This window comes from Nilaparvata lugens, chromosome 7 (genome assembly GCF_014356525.2).
Source record: "Nilaparvata lugens isolate BPH chromosome 7, ASM1435652v1, whole genome shotgun sequence".
NCBI classification, from domain to species: domain Eukaryota; kingdom Metazoa; phylum Arthropoda; class Insecta; order Hemiptera; family Delphacidae; genus Nilaparvata; species Nilaparvata lugens.
The window spans coordinates 9,708,662-9,725,648 of record NC_052510.1 but is presented as its reverse complement, the minus strand read 5'-3'; the positions used below and the strand labels follow the sequence as shown (position 1 = coordinate 9,725,648).

The following is a 16,987-nucleotide window of genomic DNA, read 5'->3' as shown; positions in this document are numbered from 1 at the left end:
GGTCCTACTTGAGTTTTCTTGAAACAAAAATACTTCAAGTTGATACCCATTAATGTTGCAAACAGATTTTTTTTTACAAAAGACAAGATTATCAACATTGCTATGTACATACTTATTCCAAGAGACATGAGTTTGCATTCATCATTTTCATCATCTCGATCACTACTGCTTCCCCCTTCTGAGTCTTTCCTTCTCCTTTGCACTATAAGCCGCAATCTCTTCATGATTTTGCACAGATTTATCAAAACACTTCACAGTTTAGATTGCTCAAGTACCCTAATATAACACAGTTTTTTTCAAACACTCTGAAATCAGTCAGCTCGATAACAGCTCTATTTTTTCAGATAAAGCTATCTGCTACCTATAAATTGTATTGTTAACTCCAATTTAACACAGATAGGCTACCTATCAGCTACCTTTGAATTGAATTGATAACTGCGAATTCAACACAGATAGGCTATCAGCTGCTACTTATAAATTTCATTGCTATCAATGTCAAATTTATTTCTGAATACTGAAATATAAGGAATACCGATTTTATTTTCAATTTTACCGACTTTAAGCCTTCTTCGCTCCTCAGAACTGGAGTTAACAATAAACTGAAATCAGGTTAACACGCACTTTACTTAGGCCTACAACTAAACTGTCACAGCGACCGCACTTTCTGAATGAGCCGAGAAAATCAACATCGCAAACTAAATTAAAAATAGAAACCAAGAAAACTGTTGGCAAGAACAGTGATGAGATGAGTCTCGCACATCTCCGTTGATAACACTGATTCAAACTGAACATTGCAAGTTGCAATCGTACCGTTCATTTAACCCCCTCCACAAATTTTGCTCATTGAAGAAAACAACATTCCAATGTTTGTGTGCATGCTTTTACTACAGTTTGTTTACTACGGTACGCTTGGAAGAATGGTGGGTGACGCATAAAACCGGTTACTAATAACATATGGGTAGCACTATATTACTATAGCCTATAGTACTATATTACTATAGCCCATAGTACTATATTACTATAGTATTATAGCCTTTTGTTGTAAGCTACGCTATGCTCATACCTATATTGTTGAAATGAGGTACCTACATATATATCGGTATTTGAATTTTCACTTCAAGGTCAGCCTTCATCTCCGCAGTAGCTGAATAACCTATTGTTTTCCTCATACTTTTTACTAAGCAAAAATTAATTATGCCTAATATGCTATTTTATTCATTACGCAAAAATCACTGCAACTGCAATTTGATGCTACAAATAGACTACTAAAACTCAAAACTGAGTTATAGCTTTGATTATGGACACCTTATAACGTATCCATAATCAAAAGTACTAGTAGCTCTGTGAACAGTAGACCTCACGCAGTATTCTCATCCACAAGTACCTGATTGAAACTATAATTATAGACCTTATGGAAATACAGCAATAGACTGGCTTCTCCACACATCTGTGTAATCACTTGTCAGCTGATTTATGATGAATAATTCTATAGTCTGATTTTTACTCTAATATTGGCGTATGAAAGAGGCTCCTTTTTCCTTTTATATTATCCTTGAAATGCAAAATTTCCAAAAACCTTGTATATACGTCGATGCGCAATTAAAAAAGGAACATACCTGTCAAATTTCATGGAAATCTATTACCGCGTTTCGCCGTAAATACGCAACATATAAACATTTGAACATTAAGAGAAATGCCAAACCGTCGACTTGAATCTTAGACTACTGAAAAACTGGTGTTGTTTTTTGGTAGCTACAATTTATACAGTACTGTATCATAATTTATCAGTACTACAGTACAGAGCAACACAAGAAACATTCAAGACCTCTACACTATATGGGCAATACATCGAATAAAAACCTCCCTTCAAAGTTCAAATCTTTGGGACATCGTCTAAGAAACAGAACATAATGTACAGTAACCTACCTATTCATTGTCTACTATGAACAATATAGTAGAATTTTATTATCTATGACTCAAATTTAAAATCTCGATTGATAGATCTACTTGTGGGAAAAGGACATCACGGCTAGAGCCTGAATGAAAGATTATGTTATGGGCTGAAAAAAATATCAAGATAGGGCGAGTAATTGGTTTGAAGTGTTCAAAGTCTTAGGCGGGATGCACACCGGAGAAACGCATTTCGTGAAGCCCTCTTTCATGAAACTTATTTCATGCAATCCGTTTCACTCGCGCATGCTTACAAAAGAAACGTCCCCTGCTTAATCTTATCAGTCGATTGCGAGCAACTTTCGCTCCACGTTTCCTGAAACTTTTTTCACGAAACGCGTTTCTCTGGTGTGCATCCCGCCTTAAAATTCGTGAAGAATTTTTTTGGTGAGAAAATTTCACTATAGCGGGAATTTCAATTCAATTCAATTCAATTTGTTATGACGTCAAGACTGTGCACTATGGCCTAGGTATAGAGGTAGGGTGGTATGCATCATATAAGAAATTACATTTGGTAGCAATAAAAGATCGGGAAATATGAGAGGGAAAGAGATGATGTCTTGAGTCTCGAATAAAAAAGCAAATGTGATTTTGCCGATAGGTACCTATTTCTTGGAGGCAATACAGCAAGGATCGTATCGTAGAAGGAAATGATATGTCTTCCACACTGCAACTGGTTTTTATTATTAGATGTCTTTTTCTCTCCAAGACGGAAAATAAATTTGGATGGTTTCCTGTCGTCAATGCAAAATCAGAGAGTTTCCTTTAGGCAAAACTGAATATTTTCCAGGATATACAACCAGAAATACAGGGACAATTCTTCGAAGTAAAAAAAAGGAAAACTGAGGAAGGAAATTGGCGGAAATTGTCATAGCAGTTTTCGTCATCTTATATTCTGGCTTACTCATCAAATGTCAAAAAACTGCGTTCTACTTTCTTTGGTTTCACAACAACGATTTCTCGATTATTAATATCGATGACAGAAGCAATTTCCACCGATGATTGTGATAACTTTTGAAATGTAATCTAAATTTGGGAGAGAAATACTGTATTACAAGGAGTATACTCAGTTTTTCTCTCCCGGTCAGTCATCTTTTGTAAAAATAATAAATGTATGAATGAATAAATGAATGATGATGAATATTGTAAAAGAATAAACTATTTTAGGTTTTGCTCTAGTTAACTCTAGTTAAGTATTCAATCTCATGGACGCACCACCGCCCCTTGAATTTAGGAAAAATTCGGCTTCTACCTCTCCTTAAAAAATTGTCGTCATTAGTCAATTTAAACACTACTGACTACTGACCTGTTTTTGGACCCTTTCCACGCCAAGATTTGATTTTCAGCCCCCCCCCCTCCGCCAAAGGATTTCAAGGACGCAATTTTTGACACGTCCAACCACCCCTCTCCCCCTGTGGGCATCCTTGGAGAATACTTTATTCTGTCAACATATATTTCAACACCGACAGTTCACAATGAATCAAGGAACCATAATCTTTATCTAAAGATAAATATGTATCATAAGCTAACTTTGGCAGTCGGTAGTTGGTAGAGGTTGGTACTCTTCAATAAAAGTTATAGTAGATAAAATATCAATTTATTATACAAAATGATTAAGAATATGAAAATTATAAAACCATTACACTACTTTGTCACTACTACATTACAAAAAACTGAGAGTTTGATCAATAAAATTATTGAAAGTTAAGATTTTTGATCAATTTTGATTTGGTAATCCTGTTTCCTGTAAGCCTATTAATTATTGATCATTTGTCAGTCTGATACAATTCCTAAATAGGATGAGTAATCATTGAATGAGGGATGTTACACTTATGAAAATAATGAGATATGATAAACGAGATCATGTCTTCATATTTATATAATGCTATTTGATAAGAGATTACTCTTGTACCATATAGAATAAGAATAGAGAAATCCTCCTCTCCTCTACGACTGTACTAATATGATAATAGCATGGAGGAAAGATGGATTAGTTATTCTATGATAAATGAAATGAGGAATAATTACAGAACTAACGAATATAGAACGTATGTCACTAATATAATGTAATAATTTCATAAAATATCGGTTTCCAGTTCAAATTCAGAACAAAAGTTTGAGTTGAAGACTTGTTCAAATTGGAGTGTCAATAATTGTCTCAATAAAGTTTAAATCCGACAAACTCGACCTATTTCTACGACAAAACTGCGAGTCAGCGATTCCATCACTGAAAGAGCGCTAAAAGCAATGAACTCTGTTCGAAATAATAATTGGAAAATCAACTCTGGCTTCCTTCCAAATCCTCTCCTCTTTTGGTCTCTCTTAGTATCTTTTCTTCGCTCTTGTCTTTGCCCCAACTTGTCTGTTACAAACTTTTGAAATTTCCGCTTCACTTGACAAGATTCCGTTGTCTTTCATCGACTACCCATCCAATAAAGAAGGGCTTATAAGACGAGTGAACCAACGATGGAGATTGAGTAAACAGTGGTGGATTTATAGAGCTTTTACTCGCAATCAAGTTATTGAGAGAAGATTTTGAATGATCGGTTTCCATGGGGAAGAAGGGCACAGTTTCCTTTCCTAAGAATTGGAGCGTCTTAGTACAGTAGTAATTTTTAATATTATACTTTGGTATAAACAATATTAAGGCTGTGCAAAGGCTAAAAATAAACTTTCTACTCGTGATATTTTTCAAAGTTTTTCGATTTGTATATCATCAAGCTATCAAAATGAGAAAGTTTTCTCGGGAAAACATTTTTTTTCCGATCATTACTTTTTGAGATATGAGCGCCTGAAGTTTTGATTTTTGGGACAGAACATTTCAAATTCGGTAAGATATAAATCCATGAGATTTAGAGCATGGTATTGTTGATATATTGAAACAAAAATTTTCTGAAAAATCAATTTTTGAAAAAGTTATTCAATTTACCAAAAATAGTTCAACTAGAAGTTATTTTTGGTTATTTTTAGTAAATTGAATAACTACTTTTTTTAAGAAAGTATCTTAAAAAATGATATTTTCAGAAAATTTTTGTTTCAATAGATCAACAATACCATGAAGAATCTATCCTATAAATCTCACGGATTTATTTCTTACCGAATTTGAAATGTTCTGTCCCGAAAATTTAAACTTTAGGCGCTCATATCTCAAAAAGTAATGATCGGAAAAAAAATGTTTTCCAGAGAAAACTTTCTCATTTTGATAGCTTGATGATATACAAATCGAAAAACTTTGAAAAATATCACGAGTGGAAAATTTATTTTTAGCCTTTGCACAGCCTTAAACTAAAATTCTACAAGATAATTGGTATTACAACGCTGTTATATGGTTCTGAAACCTGGATAGCTGAGAACAAAGAATGGAGCAGGTAGAGCGGCAGAAATGAAATTTTTAATAGCAGTGAAAGGATGCTCAAGGGAAGATAGAATTTATAATGTTGATAATATAAGAAGCGAGCTCAACATGATCTCCATATGGCAGAAGATTGAAGAAAATCAGCAAAACTGTAAAGACCATGTTGAAAGGATGGAGAGCGACAGTAGGATTGTCAAGTTAGTCCATGTCGTATTCTCCAAGTTGGAAGAAGTGTGGGCAGACCTCGCAAAAGAAGAATATGATGGGGAGTTTGAAGTCGGAACAGGCAAATTCCCTAATCCTTGTAGGAAGACGACGACGACGACTTTGGATATGGAGCTGAACATAATCATCTTAACTTATCTAATATTTATCATCTAACTTATATTGATTTCATTGTGATTTGCTAAAGCACGAAGAGACTTCAAAGTAGACAGTGCTAATATGTTAAGTCATTCAATTATGATGGAGAAAGAGCTAAATATGATAAGACAAACCACAATATAATTATGTGATTAGTATGAGTCAGAAACATGGTAGTTATTCAATAATGAGAGGAACGTGGTAGAGTTAAATGTAATATTTGACAATATTATTATGCCAAATTATGCTATTATTCTAAATTATGCCAAATATTGTTTTTATACATCCATGTAATGTATCAGTAATGTAATGTAACATTATTATGCCATTGATTAGTATAAAGAAGTGAAGCTTTGATTAATTAAGTGACGAAAAGAATGTAGGTAGTAACTTATACTGTAGTAGTAGTATATGACTTGTTTTGAGAGTTTTTGTGTAAAACGAAAAAGGCAAGGAACATTATGTACACATAATACATTGGAAGAAGTATTTAAAGAAACTGAACCGAACAATATAATAATTCAGAATGTAATAGATAGATGGACAGCGTCTGTCAAGTATCTTATGAAAATGAACTTTATTCTACATTTGAGTAATACAACATTTAAAACACTAATAGTTTCAGAATTATACTAGCAGCAATTTTTTATAGACGCTGCCAGTTTACATTCATTCTATATATAAATTTCATAATATAGAGGTAAGAGTTGCTAAATAAAATAAATAACAATTATTATCTGCGGCCATTGCGCAGAATTCATTATCTAGAATTCAACCCAACAACTTACTCTAGAACAATCAAAACTATTTCTTTAGTCTATATAGTACCTACGGTAAAGTTTTGCTATTTTTCAATTCTACAAGCATCACATGATTAAAGTTTTCAAACGATAATGTGGTCGTATTCAATCAGCTACGCCGTTGCAATTTGATGCTGAGGTTGTGGTTATCAATTTTAATTAAGTTTGACCCAAGTGAGGGGGAGGTTCGCAGCCAGGGCACCCTCCTCACTCCCACCCGCTGAGGTTGAATAATTTCAAACTTCAAGACAGCTCCAATGAGTTTCTGTCGATCTTAATAACAGAAGTTTGCAGGTACTATAGATTAAAAACTTCTATGTACTACTTCTATAGGTCCATAGATTGTTGTGACTGAAATTAGTAGCAGTTCTCACTTGCCCTGTTTCATCGTACCGTTTTATGACAATCGTCATTATCGTCATAATCGTCAGTATCGTTTTATGACAATCGACTTGTAGTATGACAATCGACGTTTTTCCACTCATATTACTCCTGATTCTGAATACAAAACTACAAATTAACCCATTTCTCACTGGGAAATTTAAATGAACCATAACAATGGATCCACTCAATATACTGCTAAAATATCCCAAAATTTAAAATACAGATTACAGCTCCACAATTTTGAAATTCACAAGAAATAATTTTTCGATCATTGCAACTGATAGATATTATAAATGTATTGTACCTATACTCCGTACAAAATAACTCCAGACTTGGAGGAATATGCGGCGCAGAGAAATGGACGGAGACAGCCAATTACTGTGATGGATAGAGTCATAGTTAGAAGCGCAGTTGCCAATTTGTCTAGACTGAAAGCTTTCAGAGAGGAAACTTCGTATGGGTATCATGAGCTCCGTAAGTTTAACATGAGCGCTTGAATACTCACTAGAAATTAGAGAATGCTGGCTGGTTCAGAACGGTAACATCATCGCCGTTGCATCCCTACCTCTGTATGCCTTCTCTGCTACGCATGCTCCTCCCAAGTCAGAAGTAATTTTGTTCGGAGTATTCTGTTCAATGTGACTTCAAATTAACACCAATTTCATGGCATTTTGGAACTAAATCTGATTACTAATTGAATTCTCAGCTGAGCTTTAGTGTTTACGAGTTTGTGTTTCTTGAATAGTTCCAAATTTCTTAAATAACTTAATATTATTCGTTAAAAGTGGTAATTGAGTAGAATATTTCTAAATAATTTATCAATTTAAGCCATCTAAATTCAAAATTTATAGTTTTAATGTTTATTTTGGACCAAAATTTTTTAAAAATTGTACACGTGAAATTCTAACCTTATCATGGACTTTGTCATTTATAAATTTGGAAGAAAAATAGCACAACGACTACCTTATTATTTTATCTTTCAAAGTTATTACATTAGTGTTGTTTGCATTGTAAATAAATAAAATAAATAAATAAACAAATATTTCTGCACGAGATTGCACCGACTAGAGAGAGAGAGAGAGAGAGTAGAGAGACAACTTACAAAATTACATATTGGTCTTGTATAAAACTTGAATTTGAATTGGATTGATGTCTTTATTTTAGGCCTAGGAGGGCGAAGTTAGGGCGCAGCCGGCCGGCCCTCTCTTACATTCAACTCTTAAGTTGATGTTGAAGACAATATTAGATTCAATTTGAATAACAATTTCATACAATCTTCATACTCAAATGCTTATAAACTCATCAAAAAACAACCAAAAATCGATAGAATATCACTCACTTATAACAGTTAGTTCCTGATCCGCAGGAGTCACTTTACTGCAAGGATGATCACAGGACGTGAAAAAGCACTTGACCGCCAATGAGAGCACCTCATAAGCATTCGAACAGTAATTGAACGATTGAAACGGCACTACCATATTACTTCACTTGATCCAAACTCAATTATTAAAGACAATATACCAAAAGTCCAGTTTTTTCTGGTAAACACTCCGATATCGACTATTTAAACTTATCATTTGTCAAGAAACCTATAGTGAAAAAACAATGAGCCTGACACAATGAACGTGTCTTCACGTAGATAGTTGAATAGCACAAATGAAAATATTTGTCACTACATCCAGGTTGAAAATTTCAAAAACTCAACTGGAAATTATCGAACACTTTCCTTATACTGTGCCATTAATTGCTGTTTCACTACTATTCTAAATACAGTCATTCGCATTTCAGTGAGACCTCTATGTAGAAATCTAAATCACAAAAGAGCGCTGTGAAGTGGTGACGTCACAAACTACTAACGTTCCAATGGCGACTGATTTATGAACTATTTTAGTGTCATATCTGATGCGGCCGTCACTGATTTTTCGAATACACCGATAATTGGGCATTTAGTTGGAAAACGTCTGGCTTTTTCTCGTTCTAAACGAACCTATTGAGGTTGGAAAACAATACACTTGAGCTGTCTTCGATATACTGTTGTCTATTTTTTGTTTCAGCTGTCGATTACGGTTGAAATACCTGCGAGGTCATTAAGTGAGATATGGCCTGATTTGAAGCCCATTATTAATCTTATAGGTTAACAGTTTACAAAATAGAGTTGAGAATATACTTTGAAAAACTTGGGCATACCTATTATATTTGTTTTGCATTGGTAGTTGTCTCCAATAGCTTACACACACATTACAGCATTATTCAAATAGTTTTCCAAGAATTCTCAGATTCGGGTCAATCCATTATTTTACAAATTAATGCTAGTTATTGGTTGTATAATTATTGGAAAAAATGTTCCTTAGAAAGGTATTTGTCAAATCAGCACATCAAAGTTAATACGCAAATGAATTGGTTGAAACTGCACAGTGAACTTCTAGTTGTCTATTATGAAATTCAATATAATAATATCGTGTGACCTGGCTGGCTCAGGTATGGTGTCAGAGTTTTCAGGTCGCAACTGATAAATTTCAGGGCCTCTGACATGACCTAACGATTGCTTTTTAGGCAGCCGGGACCGACGGCTTAACGTGTCCATCCGAAACACGAGAGTGGCTCGAGATAAATATCTTGCCCGGGCCGGGATTTGAACCCGGGCCTCTGAATCATAAAGCCAGCATCTGATCCACTCGACTACGGCCACCCCATAATAATATAGATTTATAAGAATCGAATATTACTGTACTTACTTTGGCATATTATTATACCATACATTTACAAAAAATCGAATTCTCCTTGTCTTTAGGACTTTATTTTGATCATGTCATAATATTCAAGCTAGAAATTGAGTTTCTGAGGAGGAGACGATGATGAAAGAAGAAGATGGCAATAGTTGATTATTACATCCAACAATACCAGTGATTCAAAATTAATTTCATGTAGAGACAAAATGAATTAAGAATCTCTTTATCGACAAGAATGAAGAGTGCAAAAATTAGGCTATTCGGGAGTTCAATAGTTTTGGAAATAAAATTCTCACTATTGATATTCAAAACTACTGTCTCTAGGTCTCTGTCTCTGTCTCTCCTGTCTCAATCAACCAGTTTCGAAGTACGAATACTGGGAAAAGTTCAATGGATGTAAAACACGAGTCCCAATTTTATCAAACAGAGTTCCCAACTTTTCCACAAAAAAAATGTAGAATGGAAGTTATAATTAGAATACAGCATACTACTAATAGCGAAGCCTGTATTTGAAAAAACGAATAAATTAAACAAAGTTTTATTAGCTATATGACGATACAAACTATTGAGCATTCAGACTATTGGAGAAGTTCAATAAAGCTGAATTTTTAATATCCTCAAAGTTTTTCCGATCATTTTCACGGTTCAATCGCTGGCTCCTATCTGATGCTGTAACGAGTCATAACTGACCTAGTTGCTTGCCGCGAGAAGATAAAAAGAGAGGAGGAATTTCGAATCGTAATTTCAATCGATGATAGTTGAGCTGTGATATTTGCTCAGTGATTGTAGCGCTCCAAAGTGAATGTCGCAGTAAGATGGGATACGCGCACGCCCATTGCATATCTGTATAGGACTTATTTTATCTGTGGTGAGACTAAGAAGAAGGGCCAAGGAAATAGCTTCAAAGATGGTTACTTATACTTTTGGAGTGGAGTGGATAAATCAGCTAGGGCTAAGGCTGGTGTAGCTATGGCAGTAAGAAAGAACATGGAGAAAAATATAACAGACTGGAATCCTGTAGATGAAAGAATTATTACGGTTGACATGATAATATGGGGAAGAGAGGTGAAGATATTTGGTATTTATGCACCCACGGATGACTCTGATGCAAACACTAAGGACGCCTTTTTGACAAACTCTCTGAGGAACTGATCAAAACAAAAAGCAGACAAGAAATAATCTTATTAGGGGACTTTAATGGAAGAGTAGGACAAAAAATAGACAGTGGAATAATTGGACGACATGGGGAGGATGTAGTGAATGATAACGGTATGAGATGGATTGAGTTGTGTGAGCAATATTCACTGAGAATATTGAACGGATTTTTCCAGCACAAGGATATACATAAGTATACTTGGACGCAAAATACAAGGAATCTGAAATCGATAATTGATTATGTAGTGATTAAACAAGACTCGGCCATAACACCTTACGATGTCAAAGTTTGGAGAGGAGCTGAATGTGGTTCGGATCATCGTCTTGTGAAAGCCCCGGTCAATATCAAATACAATAAGAGACAAAGACTGCAGGAACAGAACAATAGAGGGGAAATCGCAACATCATACAACATAGATGGTTTAAAAAATGAATCCACAAGTTTTCTTTATAAGCTGCGTTTGGCACAAAAATTAAAAGATGACATTACCGGCACAGCAGAAGAAATGTATGATAATGTGAAGAACAAAATTCACAAGGCAGCAATGGAAGCATTAGGTCCAAAAGTAAAAACGAAACACAGTAATTATTGGTGGACTGACGATCTAAAAGATCTGGTGGAAGAAAAGAAGAAGCTGTATCATAAATTTTTAGTATCTAAGGATGTCGAAGACAGGAAAAATTATAATAGAATTAAATACACAGTGAAAAAGGAAATAATAAAAGCGAAAAACCAAACTTGGGATGAAAAATGTGCAGAAATAAGCTCAATGATTGGAGGATCTAGGTCTAGGGAAGCTTGGGCCACTATAAACAATCTAAAAAAAAATTTGAATGAAAAAAGAAAAATTAATCCTATAAGAATAGAACAATGGAAGGAGCATTATAATAATCTTTGACAGAGCACCGTACTGAATATCTAGAGACAGGAATAGATGTGGAGGAAATAGTAATAAGAGAAGCAGAGCCAATTAAGTTGGAAGAAATAAAAACAGCACTGCTTAAAATGAAGAATAATAAAGCCCCAGGACCAGGTGATTTGCCTATCGAGCTAATTAAAAACGCCACCATGAGAATGCTGGAACTGCTGTGTGAAATTTTTAACAGGTGTTTGAAAGGAGATCAGATTCCTAAAGACTGGAAGATATCATATATACATTCCATTTACAAAAAGGGAAATCGAAGGGATTGTAATAATTATCGAGGTATTAGTGTAACATCATCCATTGGAAAGCTTTATGAAAGAGTTTTAAAAAATAGAATAGAACAGGAAATAATAGAAATAGAGGAGCAAAGTGGATTCAGACCAGGCCGTTCCTGTGTGGACAATCTATTCACCCTGAGACATCTAATAGAAAAGCGACTAGCAAGAGGTATGGAATTGCATGCTACTTTTATAGATCTGTGTAAAGCATTTGATTCAGTTCCATTACAGAAATTATGGCTCACAATGAAGGAAGCAGGCGTAAATAATGTGTTCATAAATGCAGTGAAAGCATTGTACAAGGAAAATCAAGCAGTAATAAAAATTGGCGATAAAAACTCTGAAGCCTTTTCTCAAACTGTGCCATTAATTGCTGTTTCACTACTATTCTAAATACAGTCATTCGCATTTCAGTGAGACCTCTATGTAGAAATCTAAATCACAAAAGAGCGCTGTGAAGTGGTGACGTCACAAACTACTAACGTTCCAATGGCGACTGATTTATGAACTATTTTAGTGTCATATCTGATGCGGCCGTCACTGATTTTTCGAATACACCGATAATTGGGCATTTAGTTGGAAAACGTCTGGCTTTTTCTCGTTCTAAACGAACCTATTGAGGTTGGAAAACAATACACTTGAGCTGTCTTCGATATACTGTTGTCTATTTTTTGTTTCAGCTGTCGATTACGGTTGAAATACCTGCGAGGTCATTAAGTGAGATATGGCCTGATTTGAAGCCCATTATTAATCTTATAGGTTAACAGTTTACAAAATAGAGTTGAGAATATACTTTGAAAAACTTGGGCATACCTATTATATTTGTTTTGCATTGGTAGTTGTCTCCAATAGCTTACACACACATTACAGCATTATTCAAATAGTTTTCCAAGAATTCTCAGATTCGGGTCACTCCATTATTTTACAAATTAATGCTAGTTATTGGTTTTATAATTATTGGAAAAAATGTTCCATAGAAAGGTATTTGTCAAATCAGCACATCAAAGTTAATACGCAAATGAATTGGTTGAAACTGCACAGTGAACTTCTAGTTGTCTATTATGAAATTCAATATAATAATATCGTGTGACCTGGCTGGCTCAGGTATGGTGTCAGAGTTTTCAGGTCGCTACTGATAAATTTCAGGGCCTCTGACATGACCTAACGATTGCTTTTTAGGCAGCCGGGACCGACGGCTTAACGTGTCCATCCGAAACACGGGAGTTGCTCGAGTTAAATATCTTGCCCGGGCCGGGATTTGAACCCGGGCCTCTGAATCATAAAGCTAGCATCTGATCCACTCGACTACGGCCACTCCATAATAATATAGATTTATAAGAATCGAATATTACTGTACTAACTTTGGCATATTATTATATCATACATTTACAAAAAATCGAATTCTCCTTGTCTTTAGGACTTTATTTTGATCATGTCATAATATTCAAGCTAGAAATTGAGTTTCTGAGGAGGAGACGATGATGAAAGAAGCAGATGGCAATAGTTGATTATTACATCCAACAATACCAGTGGTTCAAAATTAATTTCATGTAGAGACAAAATGAATTAAGAATCTCTTTATCGACAAGAATGAAGAGTGCAAAAATTAGGCTATTCGGGAGTTCAATAGTTTTGGAAATAAAATTTTCACTATTGATATTCAAAACTCCTGTCTAATCAACCATTTCAAAGTACGAATACTGGGAAAAGTTCAATGGATGTAAAACACGAGTCCCAATTTTATCAAACCGAGTTCCCAACTTTTTTCACAAAAAATGTAGAGTGGAAGTTATAATTAGAATACAGCATACTAATAATAGCGAAGCCTGTACTTGAAAAAACGAATAAATTCAACAAAGTTTTATTAGCTATATGACGATACAAACTATTGAGCATTCAGACTATTGGAGAAGTTCAATAAAGCTGAATTTTTAATATCCTCAAAGTTTTTCCGATCATTTTCACGGTTCAATCGCTGGCTCCTATCTGATGCTGTGAACGAGTCATAACTGACCTAGTTGCTTGCCGCGAGAAGATAAAAAGAGAGGAGGAATTTCGAATCGTAATTTCAATCGATGAACCAATCCTGGACTTATTTCGCCAAACAACGATAAAAGATGTTGGCTGAAAAGGAAGCGGTAGTCGTTGAAAGAACGAGCAAGGAAGTGGAAACGAGGGGAAGAGAGAGTGATAAGGAGTTGACGGGAGAGGAAGAGAGACAGAAAGAGTGAAAAGGAATAAATACCAGAAGGAATGGGAGAAACTAATCATGATTCAGCACCATTCCACCCTGTACCACAAGGGAGCAGACCAACCGTATACAAAACCCGGGGGCAAAACACCGTCCTAAAAGCAATACGACCTACAAGCAAGTATTTCGTTTCATTTTAATGAAAATGTCGGCGGTTTTTTCGCTGAAAATGATACTTGATCTCTTCAGGCCGGTAAGAGTTCTCACTAATGATCAACTCTAACAAGAAACAATGAATTGTTACATTGTTATTTTCTCGAACTTTTCATCGGAAGATTTGTGGCAGAGGGATTTGATTTGTTCCTCAAGATTGAGAAAACAGAAATTAAACCACAAAAAACATCAAATAAATTAATTCAAATATTATAGAACAGGTATGGACGTTCTGAAAAGAAGTGAACAAACAAAAACAATTAGTTCTAGAGATACTCTTCTCCAATTTCTGGTTTTAGATTATGAGAGATAAGGTAGGGAAATCAAATTGATGCAATTTGTATAAATTGAAAAATGTTGGGGAAGGATGTATTTATATTCGTAACAGAAAGATGAGACCTAAGGAGTTTTCAGAATATATTAGCTTATATCCATATAGAAAGCTAAGAGCTAGAATATAAGCTTCTTCTTGAGATAGAAGAATTACACATAATGATTTTCATTTCCATCATTAAGTTTAAGTCTATTGATTAATATCATTATTGTATATTTCATGGAAATGGAACAATAAATTTTATTTGATTTTTGAATAAACATAGTATTTAATATACCATTAATGATAAAATATTAACAAATATGAATTGCGTGATAGAAGGTGGAATAATACAAATTATTATAGACAGAAAATAGTCTTGAAATGAAAAAGTTGAATTCAATTTTCATCCAGTTTAATATTACGTTTAATTTCCTTTCAATTACTGAGTTCAGTTGAACTTAGTAATGTAATTCGATTTTATACCTGTAATGTAATTTTAAGTTTATACCTGTGATATTGTCCATAACCTGGTTATAAACTAGTAGTTCAGAGAACAGTAGAATTCGCTACACTCACTAAAATCACTATTGACACACGCCCGCCTATTCACACACAAACACACATACAAATTGGATTTAGAGTTATGATGATATAAATGCAATAGGATCGGTGGAGGACGCTGAGAAATAAAAGTTCTTTACATTTTTGAGCTAGGATGCATGGCTAAAGAGATAATAAATCTGAAACTTGAAATGTGGATCTGAGGGGGGATGATGATTGAATTATAAAAAATTCAAAATTTTCAACATGTTGTAATGTATGAAATAAGACCGCCTTGGAGCGCTGGAAAATAAAAGTTTCTTACACTTTTGAGCTAGGATGCATGGCTAAAGAGATAAGAAATCTGAAACTTGAAATTTGGGACTTTTGGATGGGGGGGGGGGAATTATCCAATTATAATTTGTTAAAATTTTCAACATGATTGTGATACATGAAATAATACCGCTTTGAAGAGCTGAGAAGAATGAGCCCAATTTGAACCTGATCTGATAAAGTATTGAAAAGTTAGGTTTATTTTTTGGATAAAATTTCCGAATAAAGTGCCGCCAACTTGAAACGGGGATGAATTGAAAAATTTTGAATACATACGTTTCTGCGCCTTGTTTCAAAGTACTTGTATACCAAATTTTATCCAAATCGGACCATAACTGCGACTGTAACTGCGGTACAAACAAACAAACAGACAAACGCCGATTGACTTGAAACATAGAATTCGCTTCGCTCATTCAAAAAAGAGATGGAGATATTAGATTGAGTGGTACAAAGACATTGAAGGTTGAGTAGTAGAGAGGGATAAAAGTCCTAACTCCGCCTAATCTATAATATAATAAAGGAAATAATTGACTTATACACGTACGGGATAGGAAATTCACGAATGACGCATTATCACGTCTGAGCTACTGGATTGATTAACTTGAAATTTTGCATATAGATTCTCAATTCAACTATTAAAATAGACATATTTTGAATTCTTCAAGATTTCAGTAGGTCAAGTTTTCAGTTTGTCAAGCTTTTAATTAGATCCTTTCGGAGCACGGGTTACCTGTTAGTGAAGAATATTTCAACCTGCTAGTGAGTCATTTTATTTCAACGAGAGATAGTATTCATTAATTCTATTTTTACAAGAAATCATTTTTATTAATATTTTGTACAAGAGTTAACTTTTCAGTTCGATTCACTTATCATAGTTGCGTTGATAACAGTTTGTTATCGGATCAGCGAATGACATAACAGCCTCAAAGGAGAGTCTGGAGTCTGGAATGGGGTGGGGTTTTCACGCCGAGTGGCGATCTATCATAGAATCTAATTAAGCAGAATAACCTCCACATCAATCTCAGTTCTTGTCACAAGGGATGAAGCTGCTCTATCAGACTCGTCCAGTTAATTCCAGCATGAATATGGAGGGATTGAATCTGATATGAACATCTACGGGAGATTTGTATCCTCATTTTGTTGACTGGCTCAATATTATTCATTCATCAGAACAATATTACAAATCATGTATTTTGGACTCAAAATTGGACAAAAATCATGAAGTGATTATAAACATAACCTATTTTTGGACAATTTCTATCTAAATTTGGGAAAGGAACAGTTTTGAGCATTAAGCCTGTTGTTTCTTTACCAATCATTCATAATTGAGATTGATATTGTATGTATCAATGTATACATCATTTATCTATTTATTTGTTCATTCATTTATTTATTCATATGCAAATACAATTCAAGTAAAAACAACAGGCATTCGCCCAAAACTGCTTTAGGCC

The 16,987-nt window shown here is 34.5% G+C and overlaps 1 protein-coding gene across 1 annotated transcript in view; it reads right to left on the bottom strand.

The window, feature by feature from the left end:
• Window positions 1-8,958, bottom strand: part of LOC111045664 — a 31,025-nt gene extending 22,067 nt beyond the window's left edge. The window contains exon 1 of the mRNA XM_039431841.1: window positions 8,192-8,958. Coding sequence (XP_039287775.1) covers window positions 8,192-8,330 — 139 coding nt within the window. The 5' untranslated portion in view covers window positions 8,331-8,958. The remainder of the gene's footprint in view (window positions 1-8,191) is intronic.
• Between the last annotated feature and the right edge of the window lie 8,029 nt (window positions 8,959-16,987).